Source organism: Osmerus mordax, chromosome 23 (assembly GCF_038355195.1).
Source record: "Osmerus mordax isolate fOsmMor3 chromosome 23, fOsmMor3.pri, whole genome shotgun sequence".
NCBI lineage: Eukaryota > Metazoa > Chordata > Actinopteri > Osmeriformes > Osmeridae > Osmerus > Osmerus mordax.
In genome coordinates this window covers 7233479-7259738 of record NC_090072.1, presented here as the reverse complement: position 1 = coordinate 7259738, position 26260 = coordinate 7233479, and the positions used below count along the sequence as shown (strand labels likewise).

The window sequence follows — 26260 nt, the reverse complement described above, 5'->3', positions numbered from 1 at the left end:
CATTGCCGGACGGATGTGTTTGATGGGAGTAAACACAACTCCAACCAACACAGCAATGTATTGATGCCGTTCACAAGGAATAATGATGAAGCCAATCTTAAATCTCGGAGCTTTAATAATTCAGCACAGTCTACGGTGTGTGCATTGTGCTTTGCAAAGTCACGTACGGCTCATCTTAGACCAAAATGCGAAACAGCCTAGTTATGCAACACCTGCCCAAAAGCAAACAGCTAAACTAACCCAGAGACGGCACTCTAGCGCATCTCTTACTGGAGCGGGGGTTTGTTTTGGCTGATGGAGGGAGTGGCGCATGGGGCTTACCAACATCATCCCACTTACACAGTACATTCTTTTTTTGAAGTGTGTTTATTTAAAAACCACAGGAAATCTAGAGTGCTGTGGGTCAGAGGGGAGAATCAAAGCAAAGAGCTGAAGCCAATCGATCCCAGCCAGGATTGCGTCTGCTGGGGTGAGCTTGGGATCGCTCACCCCTCCCTGCATTCGGCCATGTATGTTGTTAGGGTAATGGCCTATAAAACATTGGCATTGATTTCCTGGGAAGGGAAGGGGGCCCAGGCACATGGCCCAGCCGAGACTCATGTTAGACAGAGAGTTTGCCGAGTCAGCACAACTAACATGGACAGTTCTCCTGAAGAAGGATTGGCTGACTGGATGCTACAAGGCTAAAGGGTCAAACCAATTAGACCGAGGTTCACAGAGGAAACGAGTCAGAAGCAGGAGGTGACGGTTATTTCCCAACGAACGCCTTTACTGACAATTATCACATAACACTTCCTGCGATCGCACCTCACTCCAATTAACGACAACTACTACGGCAAGTCACATCACACCCAATCAACAACGCACACACGATTTGAGCATATGACAACCTCAATCACACCAAATTTCCCTCCACCACACCACTTTTCTCTCCAATGCCATCTTGTGAGATTTGGGCCGGGAAAACTGGGAAAATACAAAATGGATGGAATGATCAAGGCCCATACAACATCCAGTCTCCCCACTACACTTGACTCATTCCAGTTTGCATATCGTCCCAAAGCTCCACCGATGATGCCATAGCAACAGCACTCCAACTATGCCTGGCTCATCTGGAGAACAAAGACAGTTACGTGCGGATGCTGTTCATTGACTTCAGCTCCGCCTTCAATACAGTCATCCCCCAACACCTGGTAAATAAACTCGTCTCAATAGGCATCAGCTCCCCACTATGCAACTGGTTACTGGACTTCCTCACCGATAGACCTCAGACAGTAAGAGTTGGTCAAAACTCTTCAGAGACCACCATCATGAACACTGGGGTTCCCCAGGGCTGTGTGCTGAGCCCTCTGCTGTTCACGCTGATGACCCATGACTGCTGTGCCAAAAACACTTTGAACCATATCACCAAGTTCGCGGATGACACAACAGTGGTGGGCCTCATCAGCGGCGCTGAAGACTCAGCCTACAGAGAGGCTGAAACAAGGTCAATAAAACAAAAGCTCTGCTGCTGACCAGAGGCCCTTCAGAGAGTGGTGAGGACAGCAGAGAAGACCACCAGATCAGCCCAACCATCCATTCAGTACCTTTCCCGCTGCCTGAAGAGAGCCATCCCCGTCACCATAGGCCCCACCCACCCAGCACACACACTGTTCACCCTCCTACCATCCCCATCACCATAGGCCCCACCCACCCAGCACACACACTGTTCACCCTCCTACCATCCCCATCACCATAGGCCCCACCCACCCAGCACACACACTGTTCACCCTCCTACCATCCCCGTCACCATAGGCCCCACCCACCCAGCACACACACTGTTCACCCTCCTACCATCTGGCAAGCGCTACCGCAGCATGCGGTGCAAGACTACCAGACTCAGCATCAGCTTTTTCCCACAGGCCATCAGACTACTCAACCCACTCAAGAAAATCTCACAAACAGGTGCTCCTGCACCACATACACCCACTAAGGACCAAGTGACCGCTAAATGATTTATTTTTTTAACTCTGTAAGCTCAATGTCTGCACTATGCACTTCATATACACAATAACATATAGTATCCATGCTGCTATTCATCACTTTGCACTTTACTCCTATATGTTGCTCTTATCGTATATGTTTTTTTTTTTTTACCTGTTGACTTCTGTTTGCACTATTATGTCAAATGTTAAAATGTTGTATTATGCACATTTGGAGTATGGGGAAATGCAATTCCGATCGTCTGTGTAATTACTTCTGATTAACAATAAAGTTCACTTTGACTTTGACGATCAGACAGTAACACCATAACCAGCACTCACTCACTTCAGTGGTTTGGACTGGATCTGTTGATTTATAATGGATGAGCAAGAACATTGGCTGAACAACAAATGACTTGTCTCTGGGTCTTAATAAACACTATAACATCCGAAACAAGAGCCTTAGTGAATGCAGTTCAGAACTGGGTTACGCAAGTCTGGGGTTGCCAGGTTTGTGAACCCACCTGAGGAGGGGGGAGACCTCCAGCCCCTGGAAGGCAGTCAGGCAGCATGATGGTGCGTTGAGGGGTGCTGCACTGACAGGAAGGGGAGGGGTTAGCCATGGTCCAGTTCCCGTTGAGGAAGATGTCGCTGATGGATGGATCCACAGAGGGGGTGAACCAATCAGAGGCGTTTAAGGCACACGGCAACTTCCTTTAAAATAAAATACAAAATAATCATCATCACAATCATGGATGAAGCTCAAATACAGTACTCCCCAGGTTGTGGTTACCAGTAACCTAAACAATAACATACTGTCAACACAAAACCGTCATTCACACACACTCACACACCTTGACCTTTCACTCTCTCAGTCAACATTGTGCTAGCATTAGCTTAGCATTTTCCGTCATTTCACCTCGATTACATGAAGGGAGCTGTGAAGCAAGGCAAGTCATGTTCCACAGAGAACACTTGACAGAGTACAGACGGATGGGATCACATGACATACCTGGGGTGCTGCCTACGGAAGACAACTGTATTCTAACCTCTAATCAAACAGTGCTACACCGTGTAGCACCACCAACAACACACATTTCCTTTAGGGCCTCTAAAGGGATGAATACATAAACTGTGGTGAATAAGTTATAACGATGTGGTTAATAATGAATGATCTAGTCTCGTCCATACTAAGTAGAGAGTAAATGCCTCATGTTGTATGCAATGAATATTTGAGGAATGTGTTGTTGTAGATTCTTGAATTTGCTCCACTGCATTCAAATGGTGTGGGAGCTCAAACTGTCGCTCCATGAATTATTTCCCCCTATCTGGAAGTTTGGCTAGGATAGCTTTTCATTATCTTACTTAGTCAGATGTGAACAGATTAGAAAAATGTGTTCCTTGCTAATGTTAACCACTTATTAATTGGCTTCAAGAAATTCGGTTTGGCCGTATAGATCTGAAGAACTAGACACTGTCACTGAATTGGATACCCTCAATTTCATGATAAGACATACTGACAGAACACACACACACACGCCCACACACACACGCAAAAACACATGCAGGCAATGTTTTAGCAGTGCCAAAATATCCTCACAGATTACTCACGGTATGGGGTCCCCAGTCATGCAGCGAGTTCCAAATCCAGGCTTGTTTACCAACGAGTCGACCACACGAGACACCTCCATCTTATCAGGCCCGTCATTGCTGTGATAAATGTCATTGTAGTTAGTCACCGTCATTCCTTACAGGAGGTCCAATAATTAAAATGATCCAAAAGGCGATCTTCTAATCTTTTAATTAGTAGCCATTTTGGACCAAACAAACTCCCCACAGGATGCTGCCCAAACTGAGTAATTTGCCAGTCTGGTCTATAAAAAAGAACAGTCAAAACTGTTTTCCAGTGAACTACAGGTCTAGTCAAGGCCTGCCACATCTCACTATTGTAGGCCAATGTCCTGACACCCTATGGAACTATGGGAATTGTAGTTTTGAAGCCTACATGTGTAAAAGTGCAGGCTGTCCATGTGGGTGATGGAGCGTGCCATAGCATTGATTAGTTCACTGAGGGCTTGGCTCCTGGCATCAGAACGGATTACATGATCGTTATACTCTGATCCATCTGGACGTAGCGGTGGGGTCCAAAAGGAAATTAGATATATTGTAGTGTGCACAGCGGTGTTGCATTTAAATCAGTGCTGGTTACCAAGGAGAAAGGCTACTGGGTTTAGCTTAATCAAGGATGAGAGAAAAATCATTGCATGACACAGTCGCTCTGTTGAGGAAGGGATCAGTCGCATTTCCAACACGCTAGGGATCAAACTTTGTTGAAGAAAGTTTGAACTACACAGCTGAAGGGGTGTGTATGTAATGTGTGTAGGTGTGCGCACATTGGTCAGAGTGCACTTCTGGATGCCAAGCAATGGCTTTGTGTCAGTACCTTAGAGAGCGGTAAAGCCCCTCTCGACATGTATGTTTGCAGTAAATGTGTTTGTGTACTACACAACCGTTTTTATTACACATTTAAATGTACTGCCTTGACCACAAAGGGCATTTTCTACACAATCAGTGGATAGAGAATGTCTGCCCTTTATCTTAAGCATTCTCTGGGAAGGGGGGCAACCTTTATACAGATTGTGGCCAGACTCCAGCTGTGGTCAAGGCTGGTGTTTGGGATTAATACTATGTTCACAGCCTCATTTAGAGGCCCTCCCATGAAGGTCAGGCTATCGCTTTGTCGGCCGTGAGCAAGAGCAATCGAAGTGGCTGATTGTAAAAATAGATTATGTTCAGCCATCTGTTTTTCCATTAACAATTGCAAGATTGAAACGTATTCGTCGCAATAACGACTGTCAGGAATTCCTCCACTGAAAAGGAAAGTACTTAAAGTAATACTTCAAAGTACGGCATCCTATAAGAATGATCTGCAGAGGAAGATGGTGAGCAAAAGCGAGTACCAGCTATTGCTTGCATTGTCCACAAGTATAAAAAAAAGAAAAAAAGTTATTGGTAATTTACACATTTTCTGAACAAAACATCACTTGCATTGTGCTATTCATTTCTATTTTTACAGTCAAGGCATACGAAGTAGAAGTGGAAAGGTGTTGGTGAAAATGTTACTGTTGATTCTGTGGAGTCCCAGTCAAAAAAAATATGCTTCATTTTATGTAGCAGGACATTTTTGTTGAAGACATGAGCATTTCGCATATATATTACATTTTAAGATCCTACACACTAACAGAAAACGAACCCTGTCAATATTCTTTTTTAACAGCGGATAAATTGGTTGTCTATTTACACTTGCAATGGGTTGAGATATTAACTGGTTCAACACAAGCTGTGAAATCATAGGGAGGAAAAACAAGACACACCGGACAAGAGAGAGCAAAGGGAAAGTGTCTTCAAATAATTCAAGGGAAAAGACAATGTGCGATAATTGAGTGGGCAGAATGTCAGATTATACAGTAAAGAAATAACTTTTTTCTCTAATAATGTGACACGTAACAAGGCTACTTGGTGGTCACTGACCGTCGGCAGCCCGGAAAGAAATTCTTTTTTTGAAGAGCATATTATCTTGTTCGAATAACTTACTGTCTTGTTTTGGGGACAAATAAAAGTTATGTCTCCTATGAACATGTAAGATAATGGCAATCTGACATGGCAACACAGACAATTTACTGCCAGTGGAAGGTCTAATTTCGAGTAATTGGAGAAGCCCGCTACTTTCTAGCCAATTATGTTCCAGCAATCCTATTCCAGCCTATCGGCAAGGCGGGATCTCCTCTCTGGCTTATTTTGTGAAACCGCTGTCAATCAAACTCGAGCTGGAGGAAAATGTGCAAGTTCAGACATAAATTGGGGGCACCATTTCTTATATTTTAATTTATTTAATAATATTACAAAGTGCAGCTTTAATTTGCTTTGAAAATGTGTACTTTTGGCCATCTGTGGCAGCTGTAAAAAAAAACTTTTCTTTTTTTCCCAGACACCCAAACCTCATATATATTTGCTGTTCATTTTCAATACCTGTAGGCTGAACCAACATCCGTTATAATTCAGATTCCTATTATTGGAACTCCCAAATGCACAAAACAAAACAAATGAACTGGGTCAGGTTTGTGTGTGGGAGAAAACCATGGACTACACTTTCTTTTGGTGCAAGTGTAGTTTTAACAGCCAGTCTGACACCAGTATGTGATTACCATAGCAACATGCTAGGGCCTGAAAGTCTATTTAAGCCATCCTACCAGATCGATCTATTACAATACAATGATCTCCCCAGGATAGGATAAGGAAACCCAGGCTGAATACCAATGAGTAGGAGCTATAGGAATCCAATACGAATCTTTGGTCACTGCCAGCAGTTGTTTACAGTATTGCAGTATGCATAGTGAGACACATCGAATATTCAGCATGGCTTTTTCCCCCTAATATAATATTGCCTATTTTTATTATTCAGAAAATTCTGAATTAATATGTAGCAACAGCAAAAAAAAAAAGGAAATGTGATCTTTATCTTTTGTCACACAATACTGTGTGTGAATGTGGAATAAGAGACTCAAACAAACCTTGTCACTTTCTGTCTTTACCCAAAAACATCCACCCCCTCTAACAAGCTACTCAACATAATTGTCCCATAAATAATAACCTGGTGACATGGTACTGCCAAAAGGAATGTAAAAAAGTGCCTGGATCTCATGAAACGACTGGGGACAGAACGTCATTCAACAGGCTGTTGAGGGTTTGGGCAGACGGGGAAGGAGCGGGGAGCTCATGATGTGCATGGGAAGCTCTCTCTCTCTGTCTCGTTGTGTAAAGGACGAGGCCAAATGAGCTTGCTGTCAGGTTGGGCACAGCGCTGAGAGAAAGCTGTCTTACACTCCTACCCAGAAGTGTTTCGTATGCACACTTAATTGCTTTTGCGCCTACCGGCAGCCTAGCGGGCACCCAGCTGGGTGATACACGCTTGAGTGTGAGTGACGTGAATCCCCCCCCCCCACACTCCACAGCATCTAGGGAAACTGCTTCTCAGCACCAAAAATAAATTGCGAAACCCTGTTCCTCTTCTTGACACGGTGTGCTTAATTGTTTGCTCGGGTTGTATCTAACAGCAGTGTCTAAGTCTGAGGCCTGCTGGCACGGAGGCCTACCTGAAGAAGGTGGTCTGAGGGAGGCCGTACATCCAGGGCTGGAGCTCCAGGCTGGGGTACTCGGAGAAGGGGGGGACGATCAGGGAGAAGATGAGAGACAGGCAGACGAACACGGCTGGCAGGACCACCTGGGACACACGGGAGGGGGGAGGATCAACGTTAGCACAGGAGCGTCCTACAACCTCGCGGAACACACCGGCATAATATACGCATGGTCACGTCAGAAACCAGTCGAAACCGGTTGGAAAACATGCCGTTTGAGGCTTTTCTTCTGATTCTGACTTATTCAGAGGGTGGTTTTGCATGGAAATGTACAGGCTTCTGCAAAGCAACCATTAAGGCATTCTGATGTTGGCTGAATGAATGACAATTAAGGGCTGAACAGAAAACCCACTTCCCAAACAGCGTCGACCACAGCTTGAGCCTGGCCACACTCTTCATAAAGAGAATGGAAGGGACACCATGCCAGTTAGCACATGCTGGAACAAAAGTGCTGATAACAATTGTCATTTGTCATACATTTGTGAGGAAACGTACACAGCAGCTACCCTTTTAGTTGAAAGGAAATACCATCCCAACAACCTACTGTATAAAAGTGTGCGGGGAAAGGGGGGGGGGGATTGGAGGGTGGGGGGTGTGTGGGGGTGGGAGGAGTTGTGTTATGCCCTGCTGTACATAAGTATGAAAGTATCATCAAAACAAATCAACTATGATTATGTGTGTCTCCACTGTTGTGCATGGCTGAGATTGGAAAACAATTCATAAAATCTGACAGAAGACCGGTTACATCGTCTCCCCTCCAACCTCCCGTCTCTCCCCTGCCTCAACCCTCAGCGCTCTTACACGCAACCACCTAAGTGATGCAACCAATCACACGCGAGAGAGACGCGTAGCCGTGGAAATTAATATGCTCACCGTGAACTTGTTTTGGCTGCTGTGCATGTGTAAGGAGTTTGATTAAACACTTCCAAACGCTGGCACCATCGCCCGCCCACTCAAGCATAATTAATTTCTCGCTATTCTCTTTTTTCGTCGAAGCAGCGGCACACTTTTCGCTGCCCTCCACTTCCGCAGTCCCACTCCATTTTATTTTCCCTCGTGTTCTCTTTTCATTTTCTTCGGGGAGCTGGCAAAAAAAAAAACAAGGTCTAAGGAGAAAGTGCACGATATCTTTAATGTTTAATCACTTGTTGGGAAGGTGCTCGTCAGAAGTGGGAGCTATGCTGAACGTGATTAATTGTGGGTGCCGAAATTGCCCAGCGCAATTCGAAATGGCACAATACAAAAGGGAGGGAGGGCTCTATATTCACTACAGAACTCCATGTTGTGTGTGCGTGTGTCTCTGTGTGGAGAGGAAGATGCACGCCGATGACACTGAAAGGCTAATGAGTGAGAGCGCACAAAATAAATGACTACAGAACTCTCCTTTCTTCCAGTTTCTTTCCCTCCGTCGTTTTCCCTCCCTCTGACAGTAATTGAGGGTGACAGCTGGTAGTTCTTCTATTGTGAGCCCGCTGGAGAAATGTCATGACGTTGTCAACGCTTGTGTACTTTGTGGACTGGATGCATGACTTTGTCACTTTCTCAACTTCCTCGGGAAAATAAGGATGGAATACTTTCCAAATTGGTGTAAACACCAAAACACAATTAGGGAATGTTTTATTCACAGCAAAGTCAAGTGAATAATTACAGATGGTTGGCTCTTATTTGCTCTTCAAATGAACTTGTCATGTTTCAACAGTGCAATGGCCATAATCAAGTCCCATTTTAAACTCAAATCTTGTCATGTTGCCATCCCCTTTGACTCAATACATGACAGCAAGTAACATTTAATATCCATTATAGTTGTAATTAACTACTAATGCAAGGGAAAACAAAAAACAATGCTGCACTCCAAAAAATTGGCTGTTAACGGTGAATAAGAAGATTCAGTCTTGAGACGAGGTGTCAAGAAATGACTAAATGTAAATGTAAGAATGCGCGGCCTGGTTGAAGGGCTCACGCCTTCCAGACTCTAACACCATGTCGCACACATGGCCTTTCGATCACACGAAACAAGCCATATCAATCAATCCTACTGCATGGGCTTGTCCTAATGCATGCAGAGAGTGGAGAAGGCGCCGGATTTCTTTCAACCTGGCTGGCGTGCCACCACCGGATCCTGCTACCCACCATTTTTCTGAAGCAAACGTTACAAGCACCAGTCCTCAACTTTCCCCCCTCATAAATCACTCCTGTTGAGTTCCACGCCATAATCTCTTTTGTATTCCCAATGGACTCCTTTCAAAGAGATTACCTCGCCCCATAGTCATATCTGCTCACAATGGGAGCTGTTTACATGATGTTAAAAACCCTTTGTCCGGCTCACAAGTGACACATGAATGGAGACAAAGGAGCAGAAAGAGGTGTGTTTGAGTACACAGTCTTGGTCACACACACACACACACCTCGGCAAATACAACAGAGGGATGATGTGGATTGACAGTGACTAATGGGGATTGGTATAGCGGCGTATTACAGGACAAAAACGTTGTCTCACACAGGCAGCGGAACGTCTGCACACAGGCGGAGAGGAGGAGGAGAGACAAGACTATCCACAATTCCTTTCAAGTGTAATTAATTCAATGTCAAGATAACATTCATAGCTGATGGGGTTACATGATGTCTGCACACGTGTTATGAATATGGGATTGGCTTCACAATGACTGATAATGTAAGTGATCGCTCCGCAATTTCAAAGGAAAACTTGTATGCAAATCATTGTGTATTCATTTGACAAAAAATTGAACAAGGAAATTGGTCGTGTCAGGCAAACGGATATCCTTTTATTGGTATTGACTTTTAAAGTTATTTTATTTATTGGCTTTGACTTTTTTAAATTATAATGCTTATAATCAACAAAATGATACAGACGTGCTTAATAGGCTAATAGCAACCTGTCAGACGCTTAATTGTTACGATAATGATATCTGATGCACGCCTAATTAAAATACATTATTTGCATACTTTCAAATTAGGAAAATAAACTGTGGACGTCTCATTGGCTTTCCTTTTCCAATTCGGTCTAAGTTGTTCCAAACCATAAAGAAAGTTTGCACCTTTTGCAAACGTAAACAAAAGTAACACCGTACTCGGTCTCCTTGGTAACCGGAGAGCGCTTACATTCTCCTCGGGCTGGATGAACCACCCACTTGCCAATACTAAGACGATGACGCATTTGGAGTGGGTTGTGGAAGAGATTCAGTGTCCTGAAAACACCTTTTCGGGTTAGCAGGGTGAGGTTTGGCAGGAAATGGTGACCGGCCCTGGAATCACAAGAAGAAAGAGGTGGTGCTGCTCTTCTGCAGACGGACACTTTCTTTAGTTGTGTGTGTACAAGCGCGTGTCGGGCGGGGTCGGTTCCAAAGCATCTTGACAGCAACACACTGTGAGCCGGTAAGATCACCAACATGCTAGGAGACACGGATGGGGTTTTCAGGGTTTAATGGAAGATCTCAGAATGCTATCGCACCAATTAGCTTTGTGGCCTCCACGTACTCCACGGTGACATGAAGGAGGAACACTGGAAATGAATACTGCACCGTGGCACGGTCATATATAACGTTAGTGTACCCCTAGCTGCGTTGCGGTCAGAGGGCGTTACCTGGGCGATGAGTCCCTTGCGGCTCCTCCTGGCGTAGTGGAAGCGCTTGATGAAGAGCGCCAGGAACTGGCGGCGGATCAGCTCCCAGCCGGTGATCACCACGGAGCCCTTGCCATTGGTGTTGGCCACCTTCTCCGAGGCTACGACAGGGGGACGACAACCGGTGAGGGGACAGCGTGTAATCTGAACAGATGCATGGCTTTCGATGATTTAGTGAGCTCAGCCATCCATAGGGCTCGAACTACGAGGACATTAACTCTTGGGTTACAAACACCGGAAACGGTTTCTTGGGATGGCAAGGGATCTGTAATATCAAGAGGTCCATATCACCTAGAGGTCATGTGCTGTTCTGTTTGTTCCACAGATATAAGCAAACGGACTGAAATGATGAGAACACATCTCTCACACATAGCTGAGAACAATGCAGAGGCATGTGACACACAGCATGATCTATCCTTGGAACGATCTATTCTCCCAAAAAGAAAGTGCGATATGACTCAGAATGGAGTCAGAAGTTAACCACACATAAAAACAAAACACAGATTGAATGAATCTCATGTCATGGCTAAGAGACACTGAAAAGGTGGCAGCCATTTTAATATTGATATTAATATGAATTTAATGAATTCCTCCTGCAAGTATTACTAATTCAGAAGACTTCATGGTTTGGGGTTTTCAAGACGGCCGTTGAGGTCAAAAGACTACGATTATCCAATTTGAAAGGAAAAATTACTTTCACATGAGGAGATAAAGTAGCTACTACAATGGATGACCCTATTCACATTCTATTCAAGGTCAAAACTAAGTGAAATCACTGATAAATTAAAGAAATATTCACAATTATTCAAGTTGTCTCCTCAGAAAGATTGGCCTTCACTACTTACCTTCCACTTTGCTTGTAAACCGCCCCTTAAAATCCTCTTCGGTTAGAGCAAAAAGGAATACAGAAATCAACAAAGAATAGAGATTAAGACTGACGTCCAGCTGCAAGGCATTACACATCTACTTTAGAATAGTATTAAAATAGTAGTAATAGAATAGTTTTCTATGCTTTGCAGAATATGATTTATTTAGACACAAATCCGTTACAAACTCATTTAAGGGCAATGGTTGTGAAAGGTAAATTGATGTTCATTAAATTACCCGCAGGTTCCAAAGGTACTATAAAAGTACTTACCACTTTTCATGGGGACTTGGTCTGAATCTGTCCTGACATTAGCCACACTGTTCCGCTTGGATTCACGGGAACTCCTTTTCCAGTCTCGTACCAATGCTTCATTTTTAGCTGTGGGAATACACATATGATTTGTAGTTTTGCCCTGACCCATTTTGAGGTTATAAATAACATAAAGGGCAGAAAGACACAAACCTATAAGGTGGTATATTATGAAATACAAAAGCATGAGGCTCCATTGGTGGAAGTGGGATTGGAAAGACTTAAGCAGACAGTGTTGAGAAGGCTGAGAGCTGGTAGATGTTATTGATCCAAACAAGAAGTCTCCAAATGAATGGAACAACAAGCTAACCAATAGCACAGCTTGATAGGCAAGATAGTGAATCGGAAAACACCAGGAAGTGACGACAGTCACAGGAAGCCTTTGTCCTCTCACCTGGCTCCTCCACATCAACACCCGTGTCCTCCGCTACCTTCAGGAAAATCTACAGAATGGAAGCAGTTGTCAGACCATAAGATAAATACAAGACTGTTACGAGATACACAGTTGTCATAATCACTTATGTGGGTTCAGGTGACTCTTCGATGGAAATACATGATAGATAGATTCAACTAATAATCGTCCCAAGTCAGCCTTTATCATCTTTTATAAATACATGTAAAGCGTTTGAATTTTGAATGAGAAAATGCCAGACTGACATCTTGTTTCTATTTGTCAGTAAATGTGTGAGGCATGCACTTCAAAATAACCTTGTTGTGTCTGAATGTCAGACTCTCAACTAGAATTATTCAAACAGCCCACAGGGCATGAGGACCTGACAAAACTCAAACACATTAGGCTTGTTTTCCAACAGTCTCTAGGTTGTACCTACATGGACCATGCTCTCTTTAGCATATTAACCATTTTGCTTAAGACATGGAAAATGGGGAATTTGAGTGAGGTAGCATTTGTCTATCTGTGCCTGTATGAAAGTGTGCATAGAGTATGGACATGTTTGCCTGCACATACAGCACTGTGCAAAATGATTAGGCACCCAAGGTTTTTTAACAAGAACACTGTCTTAAATATACATTTGTATGTCTTCTGTGTTTGCGTGGCAGTGCTAAAGTGCCCTGTTGCAAAACAAAACAATAGTTTAGTCTTTTCATGATTTCTTGAAGCATTTTCTGCTGTACTTTTGAACCCTTTGGGCCTAAGACTTTTGCATGGCACTGCAGCCGGGCCCTGCACGGAGAGTCTCCTACCTCCTCCAGTGTTGTGTCGGAGATTCCATAAGTGGAGACTCCCAAGTCGCCCATCTCCAGATCCAGCTCTTTAAAGAGCAGGGCGAAAGTGCCGTCCCGGGCCCCACTGTAGGGGAGGATGTACGTAATCTCCTGGCCGATGTTCTCCAGAAACACTGCCTCGGGTATGTGCCTGCGCACCAGCCTATTAATGGCTGTAAGGTCTGGAGGGAAATAACCGCCATTTTAGTGATGACAATGAGAAGACCTCCAGAGTCATTTCTTCTTTTCTCGTTGAACCATGTGCAGTCAGGGTTGTCGATTCCCGCCTTGTATGTTAGGAACACAGTAAAGGTACTGAAGGACCTTTCAGGAATGACTTTGTGTGACACAAATGACTCACTTACCATTGCTACTTGGGTATAGAGATTAAACAACACAACATTGCTGTTGTAAGAAGAGAGAATCACCATTACCTTGACCTCTCTCACCGAGGCCCAGAGTTTGGAGAGTGGACACGTTCTCCTTCATCTATCGAGGAGCTACATCTCCATTAGAATCAATCAGCACCAGCGTCGAGCCAAACACCGCCTCCGTTATCGATCCGCTGCTCTTATAGATAATCACAGCTGCTTAACCAAGCAAAGCCTAGCTGCTTTATGAGGAGGTAGGGAGATGGATCGGTCTCACACGTTGGCCTTAACTACCAGCCCGTGGTTGTAATTGAGAGGAATTACCCTGTCACCATCTGCATTAAGATGTTTTTTTTTTCTTCTTTTCACCTCATGAAACCCTGTACATTTGTCTACTGAATTTTGTTTGATAAAAAACTATGTTGAAAAAGTCCTATTAAAGTGGGAAAGTTGTGATGCATGTTGGGGTTGAAGGGTGTGCCAAGCAGTGTTGCCACAGTTACTTTGAAAAAGTAATCTGATTACTGATTACTCCTTTAAAATGTAATTTAGTTACATTACAGATTACTTGATTTTAAAAGTAACGCGTTAGATTACTCGTGACTGAAAAAAGTGGTCATATTAGTTAACGGCATCACTGTGTATTTCCAACTTGAAAATGCACATCTTTCTCTCCTCCTCCATTGTTGTTTGTGTCGCTGCGTGGTACTTCAATTGTCTCCAAACATCTCCACTGTAACTTAGCCGATGAGAGGCAAGACACAAGTGTAATGTTGATTTATAGACAAGAGTTTCTTTTGAAATGTTGACCTAAGAACGCACTTGGAAAAACGGCTCAAGTCGTAGGCCTACTTGAGGAAAAAAACTAACCATAAAAAACGCCTGTGAAAAAACTACTTTTAGAAAAAACATGGATTTAGTTGCGGTTCGTTGCATTTGTTCATGTAATAGTTTACTAATCTTATTTGTCTTTCTTATTTGTCACATATAATCAAATCGAGATGGCACCAGAGCAAAGGGGCTTGAGGAAAGTGGCGACTCAGAGTCAGAGTCACTGTGAGGGAGTGGTAGCATGACTTCACTCCCAGATACGCAAGAAGAAATCAAATATATATTTTACTATTAATGACAAAATAGTAACGCAGTGACTTGGACAAGTAACTTTAATCTGATTACTGGTTTGGAAATAGTAACGCGTTAGATTACTCGTTACTGAAAAAAGTGGTCAGATTAGAGTAACGAGTTACTAAGTAACGCACTACCGGCATCAGTGGTGCTAAGGCATTCAAGGGACCATGGGTGGTCTCATCAGAGCTTTGGGCCGTCGGCCAATCGCACTGCAGCCCCAGTGAGGGGGTCCAGACATCTTAGCCTTGCTTAGCCACTGCTGCCAGTTGGACAAGGCAGCCAGTCAGCTAGTAACAATGAACAGGCGGTCAGCACCACTTCTTATGAAAGTTAGGTTAGGCTAATTAGGTTAGGAAGTGAGATTGGTAGAATAACTATAGTGATATTGACTGTGACACTTCCAGAACAGTGTATTGTGAATCAATCAAAAAAAGGACCAGAAAGCAAAAGGTAAGAAAACATTAGTGCAAGTCCACCGAAATGTTGCGCTGTTTAGATGTGCGTTAGCATTGGGAGCGTGTTTAGCGTACCTGAGGGCTCCGAAGAGTTGGTCCAGCTCTGGCTGCCGATCCCCTCATCCACACTGCTGTTCATGGAGGGACAGGCCTCCTCCTATTCATTAACCAGGGACAAATGAAAAGGCCTTCACCACAGTTGGCCTCTTAGCCTGAACATCATCCCCTTCACAGTCTGCTCTAAGTAGTCGTTCAGTAATGATGCAAGGCATTTGCATAATTGCGCTCATCAAGTTCATGACATGATGAGGTTGAACACGTACACTTTCAAGGAACGTTTATGCCGAGCCTTTCTCGGTTGAAGAACAGATGAGGTTCAGGTTTCCGCTCCAACCCATGGTATAACATTTGATGCTCCATTTTTATACAGCCAGTTTGCTATTTTGTCGTGTTTGGTTGCAGTTCCACAAAAGTGACATGAATACTGGTATTAAATGTTGCCCACGGATGGGGGAACGACTTGTTGAAATGTCGGGTAACTTCTTTATTGTTGAGTTGACTAACGGTCAATCTGATTATTAAAACCGAGTCCTCTTTCTAGCTCGATATGTACCTGCTGGACACTAAATATGTTTTGTGAAGCGTCGGGGGTGATTGGGTAGTGTGGAGGGGTGCTGAACCTCCTCCCACAACTGTGTTAAATTACTTGAGTCTCCACAAAGAGCCTGTGGACTAATGGTAATTGCTGTAGCCCCACTAGTATGGGTGCATCTTGTTCATTTGCTCCTATTGATTAAAACTAAGTGCGCAAGGCTAGATTGAGTACTCGCCCCCCTCCCTCACGACAATTAGTATCACCCAGTGCGGAGGTGTCTGCCAATTTTCATGCTGGGAGGAGACTAAACACAGATCATTACAGGGGAGGGCAAGGTGTCGGAGCGCAGTTCTGAGAAGTGTGTCGATAATGGACTAGTGAAGCATCTCCCTCTGGGTGCGAAATAAACTCACTCAACTGATCACTGGACACTGTCTGGGCATTGTGCATGTGTACAGTCACATAGCTTAATACAGACTCAGACATTGGTATTGGCATATTTTCAGTACGTACAAGTCAACGGGTTATCTTTAGCTCAATGGCCGTTATACAACCGAATGCAGAACTTGTGTAACTTCTGTAAACTTTTTCGCGCAGTAGTTACCCTGCCATGTAAAATCCTAAAGGCTTTAGGTTATAAACACTAGGTCCATTGTTACTGTCTTTCCAATTCAACACATACTGAATTTCCTCTAGTCACCTCTTTGACCTGAGTGTGCGTGGATGCTGGGCGCTGGGATGTTACCCCCTCTGCCACCTTCACCAGGGTCAGGTAGTACCCGCTGCCGAAGCACTTCTTCAGGAAGAGGGAGGAGCCACAGCAGCACATCTTCCCGTGGGAGATGATGGCGATGCGGTCTCCCAAGATGTCCGCCTCGTCCATGTGGTGTGTGGAGAGGATGATTGTGCGGCCTTTAGGAGGGACATGAAGCAAAACAAACCAATTACTGTGGGCGAGGTTGGTGAAGTGGATGTGTGTGCTTGTTTGTGTGCGTGTTGTGTGTGTGTGTGTGTGTGAGGGAGAGAGAAAGAGTATGTGTGTGAGGTGTTGTGGAGACTTTTCGAGTGAAAGATTACACCCAACTATCGTCGGCTGCCGTGGTACTACATTGTTTATTCTGTCAACAATGATCAGAAGTAAGCGGTGGAGGAAAACATTTCCACAAGAGACAACTTCACAATCTGCAGCGATTTCTTTTCAAACAAAGCCACAAAGCTCATGGGACTAATCAACATTTTGCTGCCAACACCTTCTTGTTCTCGATTCATGCCATTTTAATATCAATGCAGTGGAAGACTACGTGGGTGTGTTTTTTCGATTACATTAACTCAACTACTTTTTTTCCAGTGGAATAAACAGTGAAAACACTTTTCTAGCCATTCTATTTAAACACAGACCATATTTATTCATTTATCTAATCCGTTTTTTTGTTGTTGTATTTTTGCTGTTATAAGAGCTACTGATAGGATGCCCGGAGCTATATATCCAACACAGCCAGAGAGCCAACGTTTTCACAGAGGTAAGTGAGGTCGCAATGTACGACGTGGCCGAAGCTAACGTGTTTTAATTAGCACCTTCCTTGGCAACCAGGAAATGGATATTAGATCTGTGATGAAATCACAGCATGGTCATCTCACTGGACGTCGTTAGCTGGCAGCATGTTTGCCAGTATTCACATTCACCTGCTGCTACTGTGCACAGTGGCTGTGTTGATTGGGATGTGTTCCAAACACACACATCTACCTCCCTCTTTCATTTTCTCATGATGGTAAGCCTTCAGCTTCAAATAGACAGATTTGATGAAATCTGAAGTGGAAAGAAAGGCATTGTGGGTATGAGGTATTCGGCAGACAATTGGACGCTTGTAAAATTGGACACTTGTCAAAAGTTTGCATTATTATGACTCTACGGATCTGACACTGACATGTTTTAAATGAGGAGGATTTGAGCGTTATAATATATAATAATAGATATTAGTCAATGCCATCTCTGTTTGTCGACACAAGGTCTGACAGCGCCTGGCTCGCCGTCACCCGTTATGACACACTAGTATCTGTTGATTAGCTGCGTGATTTGACCTTACCCCGTTGTTGGTGTTATATTTTGGGGGTCGTTATTATCAGAGGTCAGGGTCGACTGCTGAGCATTGGCACTTTTGTTCTTCTTCTTTCCTCTGAGCTCGTTCAATTTGTATCTCCCCTGGTCGCATTATCCCCGAACAGACACACACACACAGGTCATTAGACAGAGCTCTACAACTACTCTCAGCTCTGCTGCCTAGCCAATCACACCTCTTTGGAATTATGAAACGTGTCAGCAAAGACCAAGCAATCAGTGTTTTGACTTGTGATACAGCTCTGAAAGCTGAACGCAAGCACTGACGACTATACAGAGACTAACAACATGGTTGTTTTGAAGGATAAACAGTTTGTTTGAGGCTGGGTGATTCAGTTTGTGCAAGGTGCAGTTTTGGTGGCTGTGGTTGGTTTCCCGAGGTAGTATCATACTTTACAAGGTGAAATAATAAACACCCGGTGCATCGAACGGAGGCTAGGGGAAAAATAAATGTGCTGGGGCGAAGCCCAGCCCACAAAGGCTCGCTGATTTATGGCATGTTGTGTTGCATTACAGCACCAAGTGATACATCAAAGCAGTGTGGAAATCGCAGGTAAATCTTTTGTGCAGTGACTACGTACAACATGGTCCAGGGAAGAGATCAGGAACCAGAGAAGCCCCCTGGCTTGTAAATCAAGCGGAAGGACATGGACATTAACTTGTCTAAATGAACCAAGAAATATAGTTTATATTTGTATGTATCATTTGGTGAAACTTTTAATCAGTTGTTTCATTGACACTTGAGACAGGAGGCTGTTTAACTTAAATCAATAATGTCTGAATCCATAACCTCAAATTGTAATTACTCTGACACGCTGCCACTAATGTGCCACCAAGTCCCTTTATACAATGTCTAAAAACGTGTGGATTTGAACTTTTTTTTTTTCCTTTTAATTGCTGAAGGAATAAATGAAAGAGACATTCGGCAAACTGCTCAGCATGGGTACTCTAATGGATTCACATTAAAAGGCCCCAATTAGAAGCATGTTCTTCCATTTGCACTCATCTAGCTTGGAGTCGGTCTGCTTCTTTTCTTTCATAGGGACTACAATTAAAGTTCTCACGTTGTCTCTACGCTGTGCCATTATCCTGAACAAGGTAAACCCTTACAGTTTCATTCATAATCCAGAGGTGCGCGGGCTGTTTACTAATTTAGCATGGAGAGTGTTGTGGCTGCTGGCTGTGTGGTGCGAAGAGAGAACCTGCTGAGCTTCAAGTGACGTCGTCCTCGTATATGTGTCTTGGTCTCAGTACGTAATGAATCTTTTTCCTTCTTTCCACTCAATTGGCAACTCACTCTTGCATGAAAATACCAACGAAGATCGAACAACTCTGCATTACAATTTCAAACATTCGTAAGGGACATCGTTTGAATAACTGCCAATGTTGACTAAGTGTTACTCAGCTGTTGGTTAGACATATGTATAAACATCACCCACCAAACCGATTTGACGACTAGCTTTTAGGTGACGTCGAAGGCATCATGGCTGGTTGTCGGGTATTTTCTGAGGTCAAAGTGCCAAAGATGGATTCTAGTACAGGGCAGGTTGAAGCAGTACCGTTGAGAACCACACTGACGTAACCAGAGTACACAATACACTAAGCCGTTGGAAAAGTGCTGCTTATGAAGTAAGACAAAGAAAGGTGTCTGGTCTGTGAGTCTCTCCAGCTGTGATGTTTGGAATATTAGTATTTGCTTTGATTTTGTTGGCATGCTAATTCGTATTTTTCATCAACATATTTTCTGGAAATGCATCGCAGATGAGGCCTTTAATCCAACGTAATTTCTTTCAATAATTTAGAATTTGCTAACGACTTCATGGGTTTTTGATTTATGTTCATATGTTTGTGCTCAATGCTGTATTACGTTGCCGGTAATCAAAAACACGACTTTAATATAGTTGGGAGTCTATTGTCAAACCTAAACCTTTTCTAAATGATTTAAAAAGTGATTAAATCAACTTTGCAGAGGTACAATACTTATTAATCCACATTAGGGATGATATGCATTATATCTAACGTACTTTGTCTGTTGGACATGACACCCCATCTCCCTGAGCTGCACAGCAGGGCTGTCAGAACTTGTTCTTGGAGTGAAAAGTGTGAAGCAATAGTTCAGAGGCTGGACTGGCGACCAAACTCTAATGGACACAAACAGAGAGCAATAAAATGGGAGTGTGCCTGCGACTTAGGAGCCCCACCAGCGCACCCTGTATGGATTTCCAGTCTCTTGAAGTGAACATTTCTCCTTTAAGGGATGTTTTTTCCCTTGATACTCATATTCATCCAGTGATGAGCATTTAACTGCCTCTCATTACCTATTCACCACACAGAAATGTATTATGCTCGGCTACTTCAAAGCTGCACCCGCTAATGATATTAGAAGTGCGAGCAAACAGCCATCGTTGATGTTGAACCTGAGAGAATAATCAAAGGAAGCAGTTTTCCGACAGTTAGGACACGTAAACAAGTTGCTCCATTCCAATGAGAGAGACAGCTAAAATAGACACCCAACACTTTGACTTGAGTTCCAAGAAGGTTGTTTCGATAAGCTTATAATATTTTCCAGACTCTTTCATTTGAAAAAAGATTGTCGACTGATCAGCCCAGGGCCAGGATTAGTGCAGTGGCGATGATGTGGATGGTACCAGTGAGTGGCAGACTCTGGCTGCTCCAACAAGAACCGGCACCAAACAAGTACAAATCTGCACCATACATTGCATGGGAATCGAACAACACAACCAACACAATCTGGCTCCTACTTCAAGATCTATGTGACATCGTCACTTAGCATGCGACTGACAAAGCTACAAAATGACTCACTTCAAGCTAGCTGATGTGGGTGTTCTCATTAAAAGAGTTCTCTTGAGCTTTGGATCACAGTGAAAGGGCTTGATTAGAGAGCCCAGCTAATGACACGGCGGTATGTCGCTCGATGCACATTAAACATTTAGACATCGACTGGAAATGTGTTATTGTAACGTTTGTGTATGGCTCGCTGGCATTGGCTGGATCAAGGCAACAACGAAAGAAAAAGTGACAAGTCGTTAAAAATTGCAGACAATTATTGAGTGTGTTAAAATGTCTTGTTGATTGAAAGGGCTTGTGGCCATCCGTTTCTATGATGATTGTGTTGATCTGGAAGACCAAGATGATTATCTGTCCACAATTCTTGTCATTGGAGGAAAGTGGTTATACACTATATATTTAAACACACAAAGCCAGGAGTTCATTCCTATATAAGAGCTACTTTCAGTCACATGTCAAATATTTCTTTTAGCAGGTGCAGGTTTGACACAGCGTTAAACGCTCGCTCTTAAAGTCGAGACCGATTTATCCCGGGATACTTTTCAACAGTGCTCCAGGAAGCTAAAAGGAACAAACAACAACAACATAGCATTGTTTAAAGCTGGCGTGGGAGCAGGATCCAGACCTTGTTTGTACTTGAGCAGCAGGTCCCAGATCCCCCTGCGGGCGTAGGGGTCCACTCCTGCCGTGGGCTCATCCAGGATGACGATGTTGGAGCCGCCCACAAAAGCGATGGCTACGGACAGTTTCCTCTGCATCCCACCTAAGACCCCAAAAATGGTTGCGTGCCTTAAGTGGACATTACAATGCTGACTCATAATAACTTATTTACAAAAATGTCATAATATAGTCATAATAATAGTCATGTATAACTCGGAACTTATTATAATAATGTAACTGAACTTTTCACACATGGTTGTGAACTTTTTTTTTTTTTTTGTACAAGTCCGTTCTACAAGGATTCTTACTGCCATTTAGAATATATTATTTACCGTCACAATATTGCTGAGCGCTTGTGGGGCTAAATCAGTAGAACCGAATGGATGCTCAGATATTGTTTCTATTTAACTCAGTATGGAACGAATGGGATTCAACTGAGAGGCATTTGACGAGACCTGTTCAGTATTAGAGTCAGTGTTTGAAAACGTGTTTACTGCCTTTAGTCTGGCATGAAATGGCGAGACAGCTTCAGTTTCATGTGACTGCCGATGACACCAGCACACCTGATACCCTGGGGATGGATCTGAATGCTTCCTATGTTGTGCTAATGTAGCGGAAATGTCAGGCCAGATGAACCTTGAAAGTCATATTTCGGCAAATTTGTACACTAGCAACCCATAACTGGAGCCAATTTATCATACACGTCATTCATTGTCCCCTAGACAATGGATTATACCGCTAAACACACAAGCACAGAGGCATGTCTATATGCAGACAAATAATGCCTATACTTTGACATGTTTCTAAGTGGTTTGGTGTGGGGGCAGGCAGAAACATAAATAAGCTTACTTTCGGATTTCCCCATGAGACATTGCACCCCAAGGATACGCAGACACACAAAACAGACATGCAGCCACACTCCGTGTATCAAGTGCCATCACGTTAAGGTGTAATCCGTGTGTAATTGCAATCACTTCCCAGGATAGAGCTGTCACTAGGTTACGCAATGACACAGACCTGACAGGTTTTTGGCCAGTTCCTTTCGCTTGTGCGGCAGGCCCACGTCTGCGAGCATCTGGTGGATCTCCATCTTCACCTCAGCGCGGCTGCGCCCCTTCAGACGGCCGTAGAAGTAGATGTGCTCCTCGACAGTCAAGCTGAGAGGAAACGGATAGGTGAGGAAAAGTTTCCCGTAAAGGTTATCCACGTTTAATCCTCCAACACAAATTCCAGGATTTATGAAAAATGGACAGAACTTCTCAGGAAGTCGGTTCTAGATTTGATTTTGAATTAAACATGAATTAGTTATCAAGCTGTCACACATCAATGCAACCAACAGGACACTTATACTTCCACTTCAAAGACCTGGCGAAAGTCAGATACTGTAAGGGTATTGTTTCGACTTTCCCAACATCTTTTCCTGCAGCGTGCCAGTGAATATTTCAATATCTACCCTCCCCTGTGTGTGGCTATTGAAAACTCAAAGTACAGACATTTGGCTCTGTATGGAAACAAAATGATATACATGGTAGTGATTCACAGGTGCTCAGTCGTAAATGAGATGAAAGACAATGGAGACTACAGGTAATTACTCAGGTGAAAGGGAGAGAACGAGTGATAAACTAGTTATAGGAGAGAGAGACCGACTCCATCACCTGAAAGTGAGAATAATGGTTTGCAATGATGCAACTAGAAGCAACGGAGTGAGATACTGAATCATATTTTGGAAAAGTCGTTCTCGGGGTAAAGGCGTCTTCATGAGTATAACACCATTCTGAAACTACACCTCCATAAGAATTGGTATCGCTCATAACCTTGCTAAGACATTTTCAACAAATGCTGCCAGGTGTGTGTGAGCTTGTGTGTGTGTGTGTTTATAATATAATGCATGGGACAGTACATGTGTGTGCTGGGGGGCAGAGTTCAGAACTTACTCATTAAATAAAACATTGTGCTGTGGACACATTCCCAAGTGCTTCCTGATGGTGTCCATGTCTGTCCGGATATCAAGTCCGTTAACGAACGCCGTCCCAGATGTAGGGGCAAAAAGGCCTGTCAGGATTGACCTGGGGGGGGGAAATGGAGGACAGGTTCTGGACTGGAATCAGAAACCAACAACACCATTGTGATTACGATACACAGCAATGCAAAAAGATGCTGCACTGTGCGAGACATTTGTTCTGCAGACATGCCGGGATTGATCCAGGCATGCTGGGCTTGACGGATTGTTACGACACATGGAGCAGAAAACACAGGCTGAAAGGTCAGAGCATGTCAGCAGAATGACATTATTGAGACATAACCATGTCAGGGTAATAATAAATACAGTTAACGGATCAACTTTATGAAACTGTAGAACCCATGCAGTCATATTGTCATCGGTAGAAACAGACATTACATACAAACATTACATACAGACAGACCTTAAATGATTGTATATTATTTGACACCAATTCCTACCTTAATGAACAAAAGAAAAAAATTATGATTTGGAAAACTGGCACCCTGTGTCTACATACGTGTACAGTGACCATCCAGCTGACTGTATAATATAAACACTGCATGGCAACTATATACTACAAGACAACTGTACAAAAGAACAATGCATACGCGTCCAGACAATCCCTTTAGACATCTTTACTGTCAAACTCAAGTCCGCCTCAAAACAAACTGTTTGGTGGTCACGCATCTGCAGAGGGTGACTAAGCTGCTCTCTGTCCTGTCCGCTAACCTTCATGCTTTGCTCCCCTCCCAACAGATCTGGCTTTTGTTCTCTCTCTCTCTCTCTCCATTTTGTGAGCCTGAATTCTGTACTCCATTTTGACAAGCAATTAACCGACCGCCCTCCTTTGGGGCTGCAGTAGGCTGGGTGCTTAGAGTAAATCCTGCCATTATAACTTAGAGTAGGTCCAGTCTGGTGATCTAGTAACTTTTATTTACCTAGGTACATGGTGTACAACATACAGAGGGCAAGTTATTTATGGTAGGAAATGTGATGGTGAAATGGAATTTGAGAGTTATTTTTGATTGGAACACATTCTTTCTGGCCGGGTTCAAACCAAGATGGAATGGGATTTTTCTTTTTTTTCTTTACACTCTTAGTTACAGTATCTGAGGTCAAACCATTCAATTACTCTTCTGAACATGAGCAAGGCCACGTCTTCGATGGAAATAATTGGTAGTTGGACACGTGTTTTCACACCTGTGTAGCGTGTCTCGTACTTACATGGTGGTTGTTTTCCCGGCCCCATTGTGACCGAGGAATGAAGTGATCTGGTTTTCGTAGAAGTCCACACTCAGGCCGTCCACAGCAAGTTTTTTACCCGTTTTGTAGATCTTCACAAGGTTCCTAATTGAGACCCCTGCCTTCATCTCAGGAGCCGGCTTTTCCAGGCGATCTTTGGAATAATACATCAAATAAATACAGTGTACCCTTGTGTCATTCTAAATCAGGGACATCTAAAAACTAGCCAATAGTTTCCTTTGATACACCCCTGAAGTAGTGCTGGGACATATTTAGATTTCCCTCCTTTCCTTATTTCCTTGATAAAGTTTTCCGATTGTATGTGTGTGCCAAATCAATTGTATCATAGCTTTTTTGCCATGTATCAAAGTGTGGCATTGTTTTTCTTTTGTAAAAGGTTAATCCTTTTTTCTTCTCATATTAAAACAAGTATGTGTGATGTTCACATGGTGCCACCCACATTACCATTAACACAGAGGAAGGAGGTGGAAGAAGTCGACAATTTGAAAAAAAGCCTCACAATAGACTACTTTGTCACCTCCCCCAACCAAATGTTGATTATAAAAGCTAATTTACCAATACGGACTTGACACTAAGCTGAACTGTGTTTTTTTTTTGTGTGTGTGCACGCTCTGCTCTATAATTATCCAATTCCCAAGCCTACGGCAAGGTGTTAACATTCAGTGGCAACCGTTCCAATTAGCTTGCTGCATTGAGATCCCATTCTCCCGGTGATGGGAATGACCTGTCGAGAGTGCGACAAATAATAAAGTAGGTTTTGTGTATCACCCACAGGCGAGCTTGGGACAAATCCTCACCGTTATACTCTCCGTTCTCCTTGAGCAAAGTGAGGTCAGCGTCACTGGCGGAGGTCGTCCCACACCAATAGGAGGTGGTGAAAGGAAAGTACCAGGGCTTGGGGATTCCATATTGGCCTGTGATTAAGCATGGGAAATATTATTCACACTCTAATAATAGGTTGGCTTGGAGGTGGGGGGTGAGGGGGGGGGGGGGGGGGGTGAGCACTTTCCACAGACAAGCCTGATCCAAATCCTCCCTCCTATTCCAAATAGAGCCGATGGAATTAATACTAGGCCCTTGTGCTTAAGGGTTATTGACTATGGCTAGGCTTTATTAAGTTACATAGAAAGAGTTGGCTTGATACAAATGAAATTACAAACTTCTAAAACTGTAAATATATAGCTGCACTGTACATCATTGTTCAGAGTCTGCCATGACATTCTACATACACACACATTCCACAACGTTATGAGTAGAATTATTGCTCAAGCCCAAACAACACACGATGAAGCTACTATAATGAGTACCTGGAAACACATTCTCGATGTACCAAGTCAGAAACCAGTAAAGAAGGGAATCCACCAGCATCATGAAGATGGACACAATGAAGCTGTAGCGCTCTCCGTCTTCTGGGCTTCTGCGGATGTTGCTCCACTGGATCCCGATGCCCTGCTCCTCATACTTGGAGAAGTTCTCACAGCCGTACCCGAAGGCCACACACGACAGCAGACTCTGGGAGAGGAACGCGTGGACATTTCCTGGTTACGTGGCGCTAAAACGAATGAACTGATTTTCCCCTGTAACTCAAGTTCCACTTTTTTTTACTACTTGTATCAGTTGTCATTATAGATTAGGAAGCTGCTGTGTGGACTGCACAATTATAAA

General features: G+C 43.5%; 1 protein-coding gene across 1 annotated transcript in view; it reads right to left on the bottom strand.

Annotated features, from left to right (window-relative positions):
- LOC136967759 (phospholipid-transporting ATPase ABCA1-like) overlaps nucleotides 1-26260 on the bottom strand; it is a 113229-nt gene that overhangs the window by 50635 nt on the left and 36334 nt on the right. The window contains 16 exon segments of the mRNA XM_067261682.1: nucleotides 2486-2675; nucleotides 3573-3671; nucleotides 7115-7242; nucleotides 10758-10897; nucleotides 11642-11677; nucleotides 11935-12042; nucleotides 12368-12416; nucleotides 13177-13379; nucleotides 15227-15308; nucleotides 16447-16658; nucleotides 21296-21433; nucleotides 22348-22487; nucleotides 23265-23396; nucleotides 24557-24728; nucleotides 25393-25509; nucleotides 25903-26107. Of these exon segments, the coding sequence (XP_067117783.1) occupies nucleotides 2486-2675; nucleotides 3573-3671; nucleotides 7115-7242; nucleotides 10758-10897; nucleotides 11642-11677; nucleotides 11935-12042; nucleotides 12368-12416; nucleotides 13177-13379; nucleotides 15227-15308; nucleotides 16447-16658; nucleotides 21296-21433; nucleotides 22348-22487; nucleotides 23265-23396; nucleotides 24557-24728; nucleotides 25393-25509; nucleotides 25903-26107 (2151 nt within the window).